The sequence below is a fragment of the Poecilia formosa genome, unplaced genomic scaffold, assembly GCF_000485575.1.
Source record: "Poecilia formosa unplaced genomic scaffold, Poecilia_formosa-5.1.2 Scaffold134, whole genome shotgun sequence".
In the NCBI taxonomy this organism is placed as follows: Eukaryota; Metazoa; Chordata; class Actinopteri; order Cyprinodontiformes; family Poeciliidae; genus Poecilia; species Poecilia formosa.
In genome coordinates, this window is record NW_006800073.1 from 896,292 (window position 1) to 913,983 (window position 17,692).

At 38.0% G+C, this 17,692-nt stretch overlaps 1 protein-coding gene across 2 annotated transcripts in view; it reads right to left on the reverse strand.

Moving 5' to 3' along the window:
• The window catches only part of syt3 (synaptotagmin III), a 54,721-nt gene that overhangs the window by 7,699 nt on the left and 29,330 nt on the right, over positions 1-17,692 (reverse strand). For both annotated transcript variants that reach the window (XM_007562146.2, XM_016676418.1), the window contains exons 6-8: positions 17,404-17,580; positions 11,128-11,254; positions 3,750-3,968 (exon numbers count right to left, since the gene is read on the reverse strand). In XM_007562146.2, the coding sequence (XP_007562208.1) occupies positions 3,750-3,968; positions 11,128-11,254; positions 17,404-17,580 (523 nt within the window). The remainder of the gene's footprint in view (positions 1-3,749; positions 3,969-11,127; positions 11,255-17,403; positions 17,581-17,692) is intronic.

The following is a 17,692-nucleotide window of genomic DNA, read 5'->3' on the forward strand; positions in this document are numbered from 1 at the left end:
CTTTGTATTAAAAGTGTCATAATTTACCGAATGACGCTTTATGACAACAGTCATAAATATTCATGAAGGCTTATTCATGTTCATGACAGGTGTTATGTCATTTTTATGACAGTGTCATGACAGTCTTATTCACCCCCCTTCAAATAAAGTGTTACCCTTGTTTCAAGTTCCGCCCAGCTTTGGTTACCTAGCAACACCCTGTTGAGCAGTTTCAGGTTTCCCTGCTGAGCCTCATAGGTGATTAAAAATAAAAAAAATCAACAGTGTGGAATGGAAACTGGACAAAACAGGAAAGGTCACACCACCAATTTGGCACTATTTCAGATATTTAAAGCACAAACGTAATCAATGATTATTAATATTGACTAATATGAGACAATTATAGTGTGATACTATTTCAGCCACACCATCTGGCCGTAGTATTAAGAGGATCACTGTCTTTCCATCACTTATATTTATATTTTAACAGTTTTTTTTTCAGCTGTGTTAAACTCTGACTGCATAAACAGATAATTGTGTTTTTCTCACATTATTAAACTTATTCATATTTATAAAATATAACAAAATAGGAACCTGTTAGGTTGCTAACTTAAAAGATGAAAATATTTGAAATACTTAATTCCTCATGAACAAAGATCAGTTCATGCAGAACTACTGTCAGTGATAAAAAAACAAAGATTTTACTGTATGACTGAGTATTAGGGCCACATATTATTAAAAACATGAAATAATGAGATTAAAGTTATGTAAACACAGAAATAACATCATAATATAAAGAGTTTAAATTTGTATGAGACTAAAATCAAAATAAGTGAAACAGTATTCAGAGAATAACGTCAACATTTTAAATTTAAGTCAAAATAATACCAGAAAAAAGTTGTAATATTCTCATAATAAAGTCGTAATATGTGGATCATTTCTCTTTCCTGTTCTGAGATATGGCCGCCATCTTTGTTTCTGTATCAACTGGCTCTGCTTAACGATAACCAGCGACGCCCTCTGCTGGTTGGAGGATAAACTGCAACACTAATATAAGGCATAAGCAGAAGTTATTAGTTAAACGATTGGAATTAATTTCAATCTAATAACTTATGAAATGGCAGTCAATTGTAAGATTTATATTTTTTATCTTCCCTGCCTTCTTCCATTAAAATCCCTGCTTTCCGGTCAGAGTCGCACTCATCAACACTTCCTCAGGTGAAGCACTGATATACACTGATGCTTTAAACTTATTTAATAAATTAGACCCTGGTGCCAACATTTTTAAAGCTCTGCTCCGTCTAATTTGCTAATAGCCTTCCATGAATATTTCATATAAATCAAGTTGGACGTAAACCAATACAAAGTTTGGATTCGGCCTGCATTCGGCCTCCTTCCCAGTAATCTATACAGACTCTGTTTAGATGATTTTTCACACGACCAGACTTTAAATCAATCTATCCTGCAGGCTGACTGTTTTCCATACGGACCGCTCCTCCGAGAGCAGAAACCAGACTGGATTTACCGTCGAAACCTGAGCATGCCACCGTTCCGACTGGATCCAGAACCGCCCAGCTGAATCAGAGCAACAGGAAGCAGTTCAGCACTTTGATCAGACGAGATCGGAGGTCCAGTTAAAGCCTCGGGGTCTTAATGCTGGGAGAGGAGTGGCGACTTGTTTGCCTTACATAAATATATTGAGTTTTAGTCTGTTGAACTATTGATCTCAGATTACTGCGAGTGAATCTAATATTTTGAAAATAACTTTCCTGAATGAGGTTTTTGGAATAGAAATGCAAATTATGTGGATTTCTAACTCAAAGAAATCATATAAAACAAACAACAGCTGGATCAGTCTATTTAGTGTGGCAGCTGCTGTTTATTAAAGTATTTAACTGGATTAATTAAACTACTTTAAATTGTCTATAAAGTTTAAATTATTTCAGTGCAGATTCAAAACGTATCTCATCTCCAGGCAACAAACTGTAATGCGACGATGGATGCTAGCTTCTGCTGTAGCGCTAAAACAGTTTCCACAGAGCGTATTAATGCATATTAAGGTATATTTTGTTTGATTTATTAAAATAGGCAGTTTTTAGCATTTTTATAGAGGGTTTCAAGTATTTGCTGGTTTAACTATTTGCAGGTAGCTGTAAATAATCTAAATATGAGATAAACCACAGTGAATTTATAATATACTATAATATAATTTATGTCATACAGATTTTTTTAAGTTAGAGTCATCTCTTTCTGCTTTTACTCCAACTAAAGTCAGACTATTCACTTCAGGAAGCCAGTCGTCATTTAATGGCAGCAACTCGTTTCAGCGCCTCTAGTGGCAGGAAGGAGAATTACAAAAACAAACAGTTATGCATAAAAGTGTCTCCTTCAGGACTGAAAAATGTTTAATCAAATTAAAAAATGTAACTGATTAGACTTAATGAAGTTCTTTTTTTCCATTTGCTTCCATTTGAAGGCCAAACAAATTTCAAAACTCAGAATCTTTCACAAAAAAAGTTTTAGCCTGTTAAAATAAATTTTTAAACAACATATTTTATTTAGCTGCCATGTAGGTATCCATATACGTCATTTATTAAACATGACTGAGACAAACAAACAGACGCAGCCATACTGCTACAAGAAAACAGACTTACCAAAAACAAAACACAACAAAACTCAGTCTGAGGAAAGAAAAATTCAGTTGAGTCAGATTATTTTGACGCGGCTCCGGCGCGTTCAGCTACACCAACATTACGCCTTCATGATGAAACCACCACGTTTCTGTTTCAACAAATCATTTTGAGCAGCAGGAGGATGTGAGCAGATTGTAAAACACAGCAAACTTTTACAATTTTATTAATTTTTAGTTTTAATTTAGTCATTGTTGGATTATGAGACAAATAAGCAACAGTTTTATTTATGGAAGATGCCCATCATGCGATTTTAGCAGATTTTTATCTGTTACACTATGTAGGTTTATTCATTCATTCATTCATTCATCACAGAAAACATAAAATGCTTAACGTTAACACTTTAACGGTAAGATTTACAAAATGAGCTAAATCAGACCTGAGCCATCAGAGACACAAAGACAAATACAATGTCGGTCTTCTATCACCTGAAGAACATTTCCAGGAGTAAAGCACTAATGTTTCAACAATATCTAGAGAAACTCATGCATTTGTTTTGCTTTAGTCTCATTAATTAAAGCAACAAAGTCTTTACAGGTCAGCCTAGAAAATCAACCCTCCAGCTGCAGCTGATCCAGAACGCTGCTGCTGGCATTCTGACTAAAACCAGGAAGACAGAGCACATCCGTCCAGTTCTGAACGCCTTACTCGGCAGCTTCTCTTCATCAGAAGAGCCTTTTTAGAAATTTTATAACTGAACTGAAACACACCGAATTCCACAGCACATCTACATGCAAGATTTTCAAAGTCAAGCTAGCATAGTTGACCTACTTTCATCTGCCTCTCTATTTTTCTTATTTAAAGCATTTCTTGACCTTTTCATCTCATTGTAGAAGCTAGTGTTGACAGCTGACAAGTAGCAAAGCACTGTTTCACTATTTTTATGTACATTTAAGATTTAGCTTGGTATATTGATAATTTAACAGCTAAAACCAATGGTAGTCTTCATTAGCAAGCAGCTTTTTGCCGGGACTTTCGCCCATGACGTCACGCTGCAACATGTTTATAAAACTGAATTTGACTAACCAACACAACCTTCGAGTCACACGGACTCTGAGCGTTTCTCGGTTCGTGTCTTACCGCCGTTCCCTCCACGATGTCCCTCCAGATGGGTTTGTCCCCGCTGCCCTCGCTGAAGTCCAGCAGGTTGTCCACCACCACCTGACCTATCAGGTCGTGTCTGGAGAAGCGGTCGAAGTCGTACACGGAGAAATGCAGCTTCCTGGAATGTAGCTCGTTCAGCGGCACGCCGAACTGGAACGTCTCGTTGAACACTGGGTTTAAGGTCTTTCTGTGGACCTGAGAGACACACCGGCAAATTTAGAAAACACTCAGAGGAAATATAGCCTTTTAAATATGGTGTGATAGATGAGAGGAGCATGCTAATTTAATTGAAGTTTTAAAAGTCTCCTTTAGAGGAAAATTATCCGCTACATACTGCTCATCAAGAACTATTCTGACAGGATGCAACAGCCATAAAACTCACTACTACTAACGTTTATGAATCTGAAAAGATGCAATTAAAATCTATATTTCTCCAGAGAAAATAATTATTCCTCAGTGGAAAACTTTCCCAGAAGTGGACACCTCAGCAAAGTCATCCCAAAGATCAGACCGAGCGACATCTACAGGTTAATCAGCATCTTAAATAAAAATATTTAGAAAAAGACTGAAGGAGAAAGGGCAAAGTTGCAGCTTTAGGAAACTTGAAAAACTTGGACAGTAAAGATGTCTGATTGCAGCTACGTTGGTAGAAAAGCCCCAAACGATTCATACAAACTGTTTAAATGATGCCCTTTGAATACTTTTTACCTTTCTTGTTTGAAAACTTTCATGTTTTTTGACTCAAATTTGATTTGTTTATGTTGTTCTGTTTGCCTTAAAAATCACATTTGGCCAATTTAAACGGCATTTATCGGTATAATTAGACCAGATTGTTGAGAAAAGTGAGATCTTTAAAAAATGAGCAGTAAAAATAAAAGGCTACATGTAATAACTATTTAAATAAAACAGTTTAATTGCTTCAATACTTTTAACCACCTGCTATTAATAATTTTACTGCCCTCAGCAATTATGAAATGGACACAGTAAATAGAAAGAGACGTATTCAGACCCTCCTCCTCGTATTCATTAATAATTGCCTCTGGCCAGGAGTCCAGACGAACGCCGGGTTCATGCTAAATAATTACACAGTAACTTGAGAGCTGCATTGTATGGCATCAGCCCTGATTATTAAATAATCATTTTGACATTTGAGTCTTTCCATTGATTACTTTGTTGCAGTTTCAGAAGCGAGCCGAGGTTCCTCAGAGGAAAACCAGAGACTTTTTTAAGACAATCATCACAGTTTGTACCTTCGTCTCTCCAGCTAAAACACACAGAAAAAAAAACATTTCCCTGGGATTCATGTCTTTTAAAACACGCTGAGTTTTCACTCCGACTGCTGTGATGATTGATTAAAATATCCAACAAGTGTTTGCTTTGTCCTTTCCTCTCGCCGTGCTGTGGCGAAACACAAACCTTTTTTATCCGAAACATTTTGGAAACATAAGCGGCACCGGTTTCTGGAAACCTGTTGAGAATTCGACTAAACAGAAACAAAACCATCACTGGTGAAAATTTCTCCGCTTCACCGATCAGTTGTCTCCGTCTGTCAAAAATTTGCATTAGTTTTAGTTTAGAGTTGCTTTTGTACCATAATAAATGGAACATTGACCAACATATTTAATGATTTTGATGATTGACAAAATGTAACGTTTATTACTGGTTTCTCAAACTGTAGGTTGTTTTAATGACTTTCTATCTTAGAGTTGTGAACTATAAATGTGCTATAAAAATTAATTTGATTGATTGATAAAAAAAATAGACCTGTCACAATAACACATTTTGTTGAACAGTAAATTGTCCCAGAAATTCATAATCTTGTTTTGAGACCATTTTGAAGTAATATTAAAGTAATACAGCACAGCCTCTCAAAGATCAATAAACTTTAAATTCTAATTAGCATTTAACACTGGAAATGGAAAACATTGTAAATATCCAAAATAAATAAATCAACAAATAAAATGGACACTGAAGTCTCTGTAAACAAAATTATTCTTCAAAAAGAGAAGCAAGTTGAGACCAAAGCACCAGACTTTGGTGGAAATAGAGACACGAGAAGAAAAAACAATTATGGAAATGGAAAATATCATGCAATTAATTTATTTATTGCTTATTGCAACAAGCTTACCAACAAATTACAGTTTGGAGGTATATATTATAATATCTTGTTGGAAAATGACTGTTTTAGTGAAACCTGATTTTTTAAAGTGAACAACACTTTCAACAGTGTTGCTCACTGCTTAATATGGACTCAGAATATGATATCTTCAGTAATTTTTCATGGACTAAAGTGGAATAAATGTGACAAAATTCTGGAAAAAGATTTTCAAAGGAACCTAAAAATGGCTTCATAAATTGTGGATTAAGTTTAAACTCCACACTGACTCATACGTCAAGTTCAAGGACCTTTTAATGTCAGAATAATTCATAAATACAAAATAAGTGGCTTACCAGACAGGAAAAACAATCATTTGGAAATGTATGGGCCAATGCACTGAGAATGAACAAAAAAAGCAGCCAAAGTTCAGAGAAAACATTAAAAGACCCCCAGAGACCCTCAACTATTGATCAAAGATCATAAGAAAGTCTGGCTGCCTGGTTGGAGAGGAGATAAAGAAAAGACGGATGACTCACGGATGAAAAGTGCATTTAAACCTTAACCCATGGCCTGACCTTATTCCTGTGCCGGAAGGATAAAAATGAATTTCTTTATTCCATTTTGGAGAGAATGATCAAAACAAATCCACTGAATTGAAGCAAGAAGTTTAAAAGGGAAGGTTCTCATTTCTCTTTTTATGTGACTGTGCTCAAAACTTCTTCATCTTTTCCAGGTCAACTAAAAGCTCAAATGAGAAATAAGATTGCTGATTTCATTTGTAACATTTTCCTGAACCTCATCTGCCTTCAAACTCCTCCAATTCAATCAATCAAAGTTTATTTTTATAGCACATTTCAGCAAAAAGGCAGTTCAAAGTGCTTTATATCATAAAAACACAAAAAACATTACATTTTTCCAAAATGTTGTCTAGTGTTTCATTAATTACGGTACAAAAGCAAATCTAAACAGGCGGGTTATTAGTCTAGATTTAAAGAAACTCAGAGTTTCGGCTGTTTTGCGATTTTCCGGAAGTTTGTTCCAGATTTGTGGGGCGTAGAAGCTGCTGCTGCTGTTCCTTATAAATCATCAGAATCATCAAGTAAATCACCAAATTGGGATAGATTTGCTGGAAAAGCCTTTGGTATAAATCTTGTCGAGGAGTAAACACTCACTGCCTAGCTTCGGTTGCTAGGTAACGGGCGGAGTTCCGCTGGGGTTGCTAGGTAACGGGCGGAGTTCCGCTGGGGTTGCTAGGTAACGGTTCTTTGCTGGGTGAGGCTCAGTGCCGTTGGGGTTTGTGACTTTGCATTTGGAAGGTTTTTGAAACGTCACATGACTTTCCAGACACCAACAGAAATGAAAACGAAGACTTTCCACCACAGCGGGTCTGTCAGTCCGGTTTATCAGCACCTGATGGTCGCCAAACATGCGTCTGATGGCGAAGCGCCGGCTCTTAGAAACACAAACCCCTCCGAACATCTTTCTGTGAGCCGGCGTCACAATCAGTCGGCGGGGTGCGTGATAAAAGAGCTCCAAATATGAAAGGTGTAAAATTTCAATGTTAATGAGGGTGTGATTGAAATTAAACAATCAGACACACTTCAAACAAAAAAAATGGGAGCCACATTATGTAAATTACAGAAGCATTCATGCTTTTCAAAGGCTGAGGGATCTTTTGTTGCACGCGAGAGACAGCTGAACAAAAGGCGAAACCAAGAGGGAGCTTCTTCTAACGGCTACAGCTTCATCGGAGACGTTAGCTTCTGCTTTTCACTCTGTCCCACTTCTGTGACTGTTCCAGTGGTGTTTATGGATACAACTTCACTGCCATATATCACATTTGGAAGTAGTTATGTTGAGTTTCTCCACAGAGGATAGCTGAGACAGAGGGAGGTTGATTCTCTGGAGCAAAAGGAACATTTTCTGATACAGAACATCCTGAAATGTTCTCAAATATTACCTCAAGCCGGGTGGGAATTATACAACAGCTAGCGAAGGTCTGACTTAATATTTTTCCAAATATAAAAGCTCTTCAGTAAACTGTTTTCTTGTTTTAGTTTAAAGCCAACCAATTCTTGAACAAGTTAGGATAGGTCAATGGTTTACACAAAACATGTTCATAAGATTTTTGCACAAAATAATTTTTAGATAATGAGATTTTAGTCTGCTCAGTTCTGCTTCTTCTCGCTTTAAATCCAAATAAGCTGCTGCCCCCAACTCAACATTTACACTCAGGTGAAAATGGCTACAAACAGATGCACAAATGTACAACCATAGTTCTTTGAAAAGCAGAAGTGCAGCCTCCTGCACAACCAACGAGAATGCAGCAAGTGGTTTCTGGATGGTAAATCAACAATAAAACCCTCGTCTTTTCCAGCAGCCATTGTAAACCAAAAGTCCTGGAGCTCTGCTGGGGTTGCTAGGTAACAGGCAGAAGGTGCCCTGTTACATTCAGGAGGCTTGTGAAACTCATCATTTTCCAGACACCAAAAAATATGAACCTATTACCAAAAAATATCATTTGTTTTTTTTTAAGCATTTAGAATTGAGACCCAAAAATGTGCAAAATATAAATTTCGCACATTTTTCACATTTTTGAACCAGACATTCCATTTTAATGTCTGCCATCTGTACGGATTACAATGAACAAACTATTCTGGTGCAAGGCAGCAGAAGCTGACTAACAGCACATTGTACTGAGACGAGTCCCCAAATCCAGCCCTCCAGAGATCCTGAAGTTTTAGAAGCACCCCTTCTTCAACACACCTAATCAGGATGTCATTCAGCTCTGCAAAGGCCTGGTAACAAGCTATTCATTTGATCCAGTGGTGCTGGATAAGGGCTGCTTCAAAAAGCTGCAGGATGGCAGCTCTGGAGAACCCCACATCTACTGGAAATGGGTCCTATTCAGCTTCTCAGTCCCGTCCTGGTGATTGGCACATAGGAAATGAAAAAGTCTGACATTTTTCCATTCAGTAAACACATCTTACCTTTAAATTCATGCTAATCTTCAGGGTTGATGTTGCTACACAAGGAACAAGACTCAAAGTTAGTTAGCTACTTTTAGTATCAATGAGGTGCTAAAACCTTAAAAGTAAAAAAACATTTCTGTGGAGTCATATTAGTCGTTCATTAGGGCAAAGCCAGAGAGAGAAGGACTTCTGTGAGTCTGCAACCTACGAGCAACAGAGTCAGGTTTACCAACTGGTACAACTGACCATGTGTTTTCTAAAGCCATTATTAGTAGAAGAAGAACTGAACAGCATCAGATCTGTGGCGTAAAGCTGCTGGAAGAAAGAACCAGACATTCTGAAACTGAACCAAGGGATGTCATAAAACAACAACGGCGAGTTATATCTGGTTAGTGGGGACACATTGTGTAAAGTTCACTTTTCACACGTTTTAAAACTGTTATTTTGAGTCTCAATTGCTTCTAAAAACAAACCAAAGTGCTTAAAACAAAAAACAACCATCCACCTGTTTATGTTTTTTGCCGTCTGGAAAATGAGCTGGTTCAAAAACACCCGAAATGTAACGTCACATATCAGCAGACACTGCCTGTTGCCTAGCAACCCCAGCAGAGCTCTGCCCCGTAACCTAGCAACCCAAGCTGAGTGCCAGTAGCTTTGGTCAGCTGATTTTACTGCTGTACAATGGCTGCTGGAACAGACAAGTGTTTTGTTGTTGACTCACCATCCAGAAACCACTTGCTGCATTCCTGTTGGTTGTGCAGGAGGCTCTACTTATGCTTTTCAAAGATGTACAGTTGCATAATTATACATCTTTTTGCAGCCATTTCCACCTGAGAGTGTAAACATTGACCTGGGGGGCATGGCCTGCAGCAGATTATTTGGATTTATAGTGAGAAGATGCTCTAAAACAGAATGATTTTGAATATGCAGTGAACATGTTTTGTGTAGACCGTAAGCCGATCCCAACCTGTTCAAGGAAGCTTAATTGGTCACCTGTGGCAACCAATAGGCCCAAACAACCTCTCAGTTGTTTCCACTCTGGACAAACCAGAAGGAAAGATGAGTTTATTAAACCTTGGATCTTTATGAAATGCTGCATTGAAAAGTATTGTTATTTTTTATTAATCTGTTGTGTTTATAGCACCTCCAACCATTTGCTTTAAGCTCAAAGTTATGCAGGTTACCATTCAGTCTTTGACAGTTTCCACAACGCAACTAAGATTCTCTGAAGGGAAAATTAATTTAACATTCACTTTTCTGCACCAGCAACAGAAAGCAGCACCATCTTTATATTAAATATGAACCAAAACTACAAATGAAGGGAACATAACCCCTCCAATAAATAATTTTTACCTCTTTTAGCAGGACTACTCGTCTTAATTAGACTTTCTGTTCCCTCTAACTTTAGGTCTACAGTGTATTTTTTATCCACAGCCGTCATCTTATTTAGTTTTTAATGACATCTCAGAGGCACTGAAGCATCACATTTCAGAGTTTAATTCACTTTGTTCAGGTCTATCAGTAGCTTGTTCACTGCTCTCAGATTGCTCCAGTTTTACGTCGTGACTTATGGTATCATTACAATACGGCATCCAGCAGGGCTCAATTCCAGGTTTTTCTTTTTGTGCATGCTACCTCTTAGGTCAGTCTCTGGTAAGTATAATATTCATTTTCATCGTTTCTCAGATAATCTCAAATGTTGGTTTTTACCTTGTAAAAACCAACATTTAGACATAAAGTCATGAATGGAAACTTTTTTTTTAGTTTAAATGAACTATAGCAGATTATTATCCTCATTAAAACTGATTTTCTCAACTGTCCTAATATTTGTTTGGTCCAATAGCATCAAACTGTTGCCCTTTTGTTGGAAGTACAATAAAAAAGGAAAAGGTTTACCTTCCTGAAAATTTATTTGGCCAAATGTTGTGAAAAGTAATCTGGATTTGAACAACCTCACCAAAAACAGCCCAATCTGGCAACACGGTTTCTGAAGAGCGAGGCGTTACGCGTCGCTGTAAATCAATCTGATCTTGATCTGCTTTCCCTCACACCAGACTGAAGAGTCTTCAAACCCCAGGAAAATGTGCCAGTTATCTGCAGTTCTCATCTGAAGCACATTATCCAGCATAAATTGTGCCTCAGACTTGATTAGATGGGATTACATTAGTGAGACTGTGTAATTCTCCATGGGTTGTTAGAGCAGAATGAAACTGGTGGGAAAGTGTTTTCCTTTCACCGGAATAACAGCCGATTCCCGACGAGGACGGAGGCGAGCGGGACGCACCTTTGTCTGGAATTTCTTCTTTCTGTCTGGCAGTAGGTAGATCTTCACGTACGGGTCGGAGAAGCCGTTGGCGTCCTTCGCTGGCAGGTCCAGAGCTTTCAGTATCTTAACCACCAACTGCTCCGTGCTGAGACGAGGAGAAAGCAGAACCGAATTATCCTTAAAGTAAGACATGGAGTCAGGGCTTGCACAACAAACACGCTGAGACTCAGACAGGATTAGCCCACACACAAACACCGAAACACCTGTGCTGAACTCGTGCACACAAATTGGAGTGGGAGGGTTGAGAGTCTCTGGAGAAGAAGAGACGGAGCAAGAATAGCCGGCGAGTGTTTGTGTGCGCCATCTCCAGAGCTGCACCGTCAGCTCAGTGAGCGCAGAAGAACAGAGAGGCACACAGAACGGAGCTCGTTTATTATCTTTAGCGTCCTGGGATGAGCCTTACGGATGCACCGGTCCACTTTATCCACTTCTGATACCCATTAGTATCGACCGACACCGATCCGATACACAAAACCAGGCTGACCTGACTGAAAACGCTTCTTTCTTAAATAAAACACAGACAGAAATGCATTAAATTACAAATTTATCTGATAACTCTGCACCAAAACAGGAAAACTTTACAGGATTTGAACCAGGTGGAGGTAAAGCCACATGAGGAGTTTTGGGTTGAACATATTTATAGACATGGTTTTCTTTATCTTAAATGCAAAATGTATGTATGTTTGTACAGTTTTGACTCAATTACTACTCTAAATACGTTGTTCTTTCAACAATTTGTATTTTTTTGAGTTGGTATGCTCCAGTTAACGATTAATCGATTGTTTCATTAACCGATTAATCACGATTAATCATTTCAGCCCTAATCTAAAGAAGACTTTGTTCACGGATAAGACTCGGAATGAGTTAAACTGAACTCTGAAAAAGCCACTCAGACCAGAAACCTTCAGGTGGCGGATCACGACGTTGTGCCCTGCAGCTATTCTTACTTCTCCACACAAAAACATGTTGAAAGGTTGCACACATTAGTTAGAAATTGGACAATCAGCAGCCTTTGTATAAAAATAGCCTAACAGCCCCTTTCTGCACAAACACACAAACAACTGAGCAGGACTGAAAATATCTCTGTCACGCAAACAAACATAAGATCTCCGCGCGGGCCGGCGCTGATGTCTGCACATACGAACGCTTCGCCGTTTATTATGCATTTAATTACCAGATGAAGATGAGGACAGCTCGGAGGCTTTTAATCAGACCTCGTTAGGCTGCGTCTCCATGTGTTAACGAGGCTGTCAGCACTTCATTTGCTGCCGTACAGGAGGCCGGCGTGAGCTGGAGGCTGAGGCCGGATCAGCGGGGCAAACGGCAGACAGTGACCTGCAGCAGCTGCAGCGTCCGCAGGATGTGTGTTGACATCAGAGCCGTGGAGAATCTGGACAAGCGTTTACCCCCGACTCACATCCAGCCACATAAACACGCAGTCAGGTCGAATCAAGATGATGCTGCACCATGCTGCGCTTCAGGATAAATGTTTACGTTTTCTAATTAATTAACCAGATTAATAATAACTGGAAAGAAAAGGAAACTAATGCAATGAAGCATCTTTATTAGCAGGGTTTGTAGATTTCTTCCACAGGAAAATTCAAGCAGGAGATAAAAACAAAGACTACTTTAATTTACTTTAATATTAATTTATTGCTTTTTTAACAGTGTTTTATGATTGTATTCTAGATTCTACAGCTAAACTTTGTTTTGAAACATCTCTCACACCCTGTACACCTGACTGATCCCAGAACAAAACGCTAATTAAAAATAAATAATATAACATTATCATATAAAATATAAATCTACGTTTACTTTATTTCAGTTACACATACCAGTAAGTAATTTAACCCGTAGGAATAATAAATATTCATTACATCAGTGGTGTTTTTTTTTTTTTTATTTTTTTAAGTTTTTTTTCTTCGGAGGCCAAAACTGACAAAATTCATAAAACTCAAAATGCTGCTTGATAATAAGCAAAATTAATAATGAAATCCCAAAATTCTGACAAATTTAAATTACCTGCGGGCAACAAGATTCAATAAACTGACAATGTTAAACTTAGTTAATTGTGTTTTTTTTATTTTTATTTTAATGCTTGATAATAAACATGAAATCTAGATATCCTTAAAGATCCAAAACACAAAGAGGCTCCAGATTGTTGCCTTATTAAAAGAAAAACAGATCATTTCCTAATTTTGGGGTCATCAGTTGGCCAAATTTTTAGTATTTGATTTGTGTTCAGGGGCCAAACAAAATCATTTTATGGGCCAAAAATGGCCCCCGGACCACAGTGTGGACACCCCAGCACAAAACAATCCAAACAAATCGGGTTGGAGCCGGGCAATAAATCAATAACAATATCAATCAATCAATCAATCATGATAGACACGTGATAGATATTGTCCAACACAGTGTTTAATAATTTCACTGAACTCCGATCCAAAACCGCACAGCATTCTGGGAGATGTAGGCAGAGGAAAGACCTTAGCTGCTCAACTTCACGGCTAGCTAAGCTAAGTTGGTGGAATCAACTCACTCACTCTTTGGTTACCTAGCAACTCACTCACTCTTTGGTAACCTAGCAACAGCCTGTTAGCTTGCCCTGTTCCAGGTTTCACCTTATAACTGCTTAAAAATAAAAATAACTGTGTGGAGTTGAAGGAGAAAACGACAATAACAGTTTGAGATATTAAAACAAAAATCTAATCAATAATTATCGACTGATATGAAACACTCATATTGTGATCAGTTTTTCAGCCGTATCGACCAGTTCCAATAAACGACCTTCAAGCAGAATATACAGAATATATTTTCTTTCTGTGTGTGTTCTCTTAATCTTAAGACTTGTATTTGATTTGTTTATACCAGAATTTTAAAAATATATCTAAAAATGTTCTCGCTACATTTTCTGGTATTTAGAAACAATTTGTTCATTTTAACCAACATTACAACACGACTTTTTATAGGCACATGAAAGCATCTTGTTTTAATGATAATGTTTTCTAAATTAATGCAAATTATATCATTATATTGCATTTATTACAAAATATCAAACACTTTCCAAACCTTGGAAACATAAAATTGAAATTAAATCATTTTTAAGGAGCTGTGTTGGAGAATAACTCAGGATTTCCTGATGTTTCCTCAGAGTGAATTCTCCTATCGCAGCTCCAACAGGCTCCGCCACCTTATTCCTGGCAGACTCACGGAAAGCTCGCCGTTATTCCCGCTGTGGAAACGTGTCAGCTTTTAATGGGCTTGTCAATAGAAATGCGTTTCCCGGAGGACAGGAGCAGGTCTGACATCGACTGTTAGCGGGTCTCACACATTAACGCACCAATCCCATCGCCAGGTGACTGTTTGCAGCAACGCCAACCTTTGTTTTTTACTCCATACCTACAGAGACAGACGTCATCTGCCGACTTAAACGAGACGCAGGAATGGTTTTGTTTTGCCGTTTCCTCCATTAGGCTAATTCTCTGTCCTTTGATGATGCGTCGGCAGGTTGCTGCTCAAACCGGCTCACATATATAATTCATGAATGAAACGGTCGCACCCTTTCTTTTCTCCAACCATCAGCACTTTCACGCTTTGCAATGTTTCAACGTGTCAGGGCAGGAAGGCATGCAGAGCTGCCCCCCGCAGACCCGACATGCCCTTCAGACCCAGCAGGGCTGAGAACCGCGATCACCATTTAGCAGATCGGTTCGATAACGATCAGTGTGACACCAACACCTCAGCCCAAGAGTAAAGGATGTTCAGCATAAATACGTCACATACTGATGGCATAACCGTTATGGTCAGGTTAGCATTAGCTTCACCGCAGATAGACAAAAATTTAGTTAATTTCCATCGAGTAATTCTGAAATTTTGAAATTAATCTCTGAGATTTTCTAGAAAAAATATGAAAATTTCTGAGCTTCAAAAGTCAAACAGTTTCTGAGTTTGCAAAGTTGAACATTTCTGACTTTTCAAATTGAGAAATGTCAATTTAAGCTCAAAATTTAAGTTTTTTTCTAAAGAAATTTGAGTTTTTGAGCTCCAAAAGTAAAGAATTTGCAAAAAAAAAAAAATGAAATTGAGATTATTCTGAGACAATTCCTAGAAAAAACTTATAAATTTCTGACAGTAAAGAATTTGTAAGAAAAAACCCGCAGAAAGTCTGAGATTAGGCTCAACATTTCAGAATTTCTTCTAGCAAATTTTAAACTTTTCAAACTCAGAAATTTCAAACGTTTTTTCTAGAAACTTTATGAGCTCAGTCTCAAACTTTCTGAGTAACAAACTCCATTGGCAGATTATTTCATTTATGGTAAAAATGTATTAGTTAAATAATGAGACTAATATCTTTTTCAGTAAATATTAATTATTGAATAAAACAACCTCCCATTTCCTGCTGAAAAGTTAATTATATGTCAGTTTTGTCTTATTTCATGTGTACTAAGATATTAGCACTAGAAACTAGACCAAATTTACTTTGCATGTTGTGCTTTTGCATGCAGGCCTTTTGCTGACCAACTATTTGAACCTTTCTGGTGGAAAACCCAGAACGGTTCCCTAGCTTTGCTGCAGAAACGATCTCCTCCTTCAGGAGCGTTCAGGGATTCAGTCCTGCTGCTTCGCGCTCACATATCCATCATGGCCGCCGTGTCAGAGACTCCTTTGATCTCTGCTTGGTGTAACTGCGGAGGTCAAACTTCTTCAGTCATTTCACACATGACTCCGATGCAAGAGGAAGGAACCTCGGGCCGAAGGACGAGCCAGTGTCGGTCTGAATACGTTTCAAGGCTCCCACTGTGTCTTTTCAGATTATGTTTTCATGGTTTCTCCATTAACATGAGACCCTCTTTAAACCACTTCTGCTCCTTCACACATAACCCAATCAAGCAAGTCGGTGAAAGCTTTCACAGCGCTGCAGGGCATCGCAGAATCAAAGGGAGCGGCTGGTGTTGTGCATAAAATGTGGGTCGGACTTCCAGCATTGTCTTAAAAACGGCAGACAAGCCGCGGTTCGCACTGGAAAATCCAACCCGTTTCAAGGTAATCAAACTTTTCCAGCACCACACTCACTGACCGTCACTGTTTCTAATGAGAATATTCAACAGGGGTAAGGTTAAGTAAAATATAACAAAACTTTATGCTTTGAAAAGTCTCACACAGCGTAAACAACAAACTGGTCCGAGAAACTAATTTACCAAAAAATGCCCCAATTTCAACAACGTTGTTTAACGTATGAAATATGAGACGATCAATAAGTTATTGATCCATGAGAAATAACAAATATCCATCACATTAAAACAAACACATGATGTTAATGACCTTCCTGCTCAAATTAAATGCTTAGACATAATATACAAAGAAAGTTACAAATAAATCTCTAAAAAAATGTTCTTGGTAAGCTGTGTAGCATTTAAAACTGAGCAATAAATATGTATATATATAGATATAGATATATATATAAACTTAGTAAACAGAAATAGGTTTGGTAATTTTAACTAACCAAAACAAGAAAAGTTTAGTTTGATTTAACTTCAGACGGTGAAGAAGTCACTGTAGTTTCTGTCTGAAGTCAGAAATCAGATTTTATACACGAGTCTCACTTTAAGTTTAACATGAATAAAATGAGACTTTTCAGGAAAATTTTTCAAAATTCTGAGGGGAAAAAAAAAAATCTAAATTCTGAGAAAAAAAAATTTAATTCTGAGAAGAAAAAAATCAAAACTCTGACTTCTGATGTCAGAAAATTAAAGTGAGACTTCTGAGAAATAAATTCATAATTCTGTGGGGGGAAAAACAACAATTCTGAAAAAAAAAATAATTAAATTCCAAGGCAAAAAAAAATTAAGGTTCTGAGAAAAAAAAATCTGAGAAACAAAAACAAAAAAAAAAAATCTAAACTCTGACGTCTCATCTCAGAAAATTAAAGTCAGTTTTGAGTTCTGAAGACCTGAGTGTGTATAAAAATATCTGACTAAAAGCCTAAACTGGGAAAACGTTATTTAAAGTTGAAACCAAAACTCAGATCGCACTTTATTACAAAACTATCAGCACTTTTAATGACTCTCCAGAGAAATCAAGCACTTTCCAAACCTTAAAAACAATATGAGCAAAAGCTGAACAAGTTGTTCCAGATAAATTGCCCAGTGCTTCCAGTTCTGCATTTCCCAGCTAAATGTGCTAAATTAGCGTCAGCCTCCTGTCAGAGTGCGCAGCCAGCCGTGCTTCGCTTACTTGAAGGCGTAGCGCAGCAGGAAGCAGATCCTGCCGCAGGTGTCGCCCTGCTTGCCTTCGCCCTGGTCGCCTTTGGGCCTGTAAAGCTCCGGCTTGATCTGCCCGATGCAGGTGACCTGCTCCTTCTCCTCGCCGTGGAAATCTGGGCTGGAGAGCTGGTGAGTCATGGGCTTGGGTCTGAAATCACACAGGGAGTCAGAAATATGAGCAAAACGAAGGAAAAATAGAAACTAGAAGCTGCGCAGCCTGGTGGTTCTGCAGGTTATTTTCTGGTGATTCTGCAGATTAT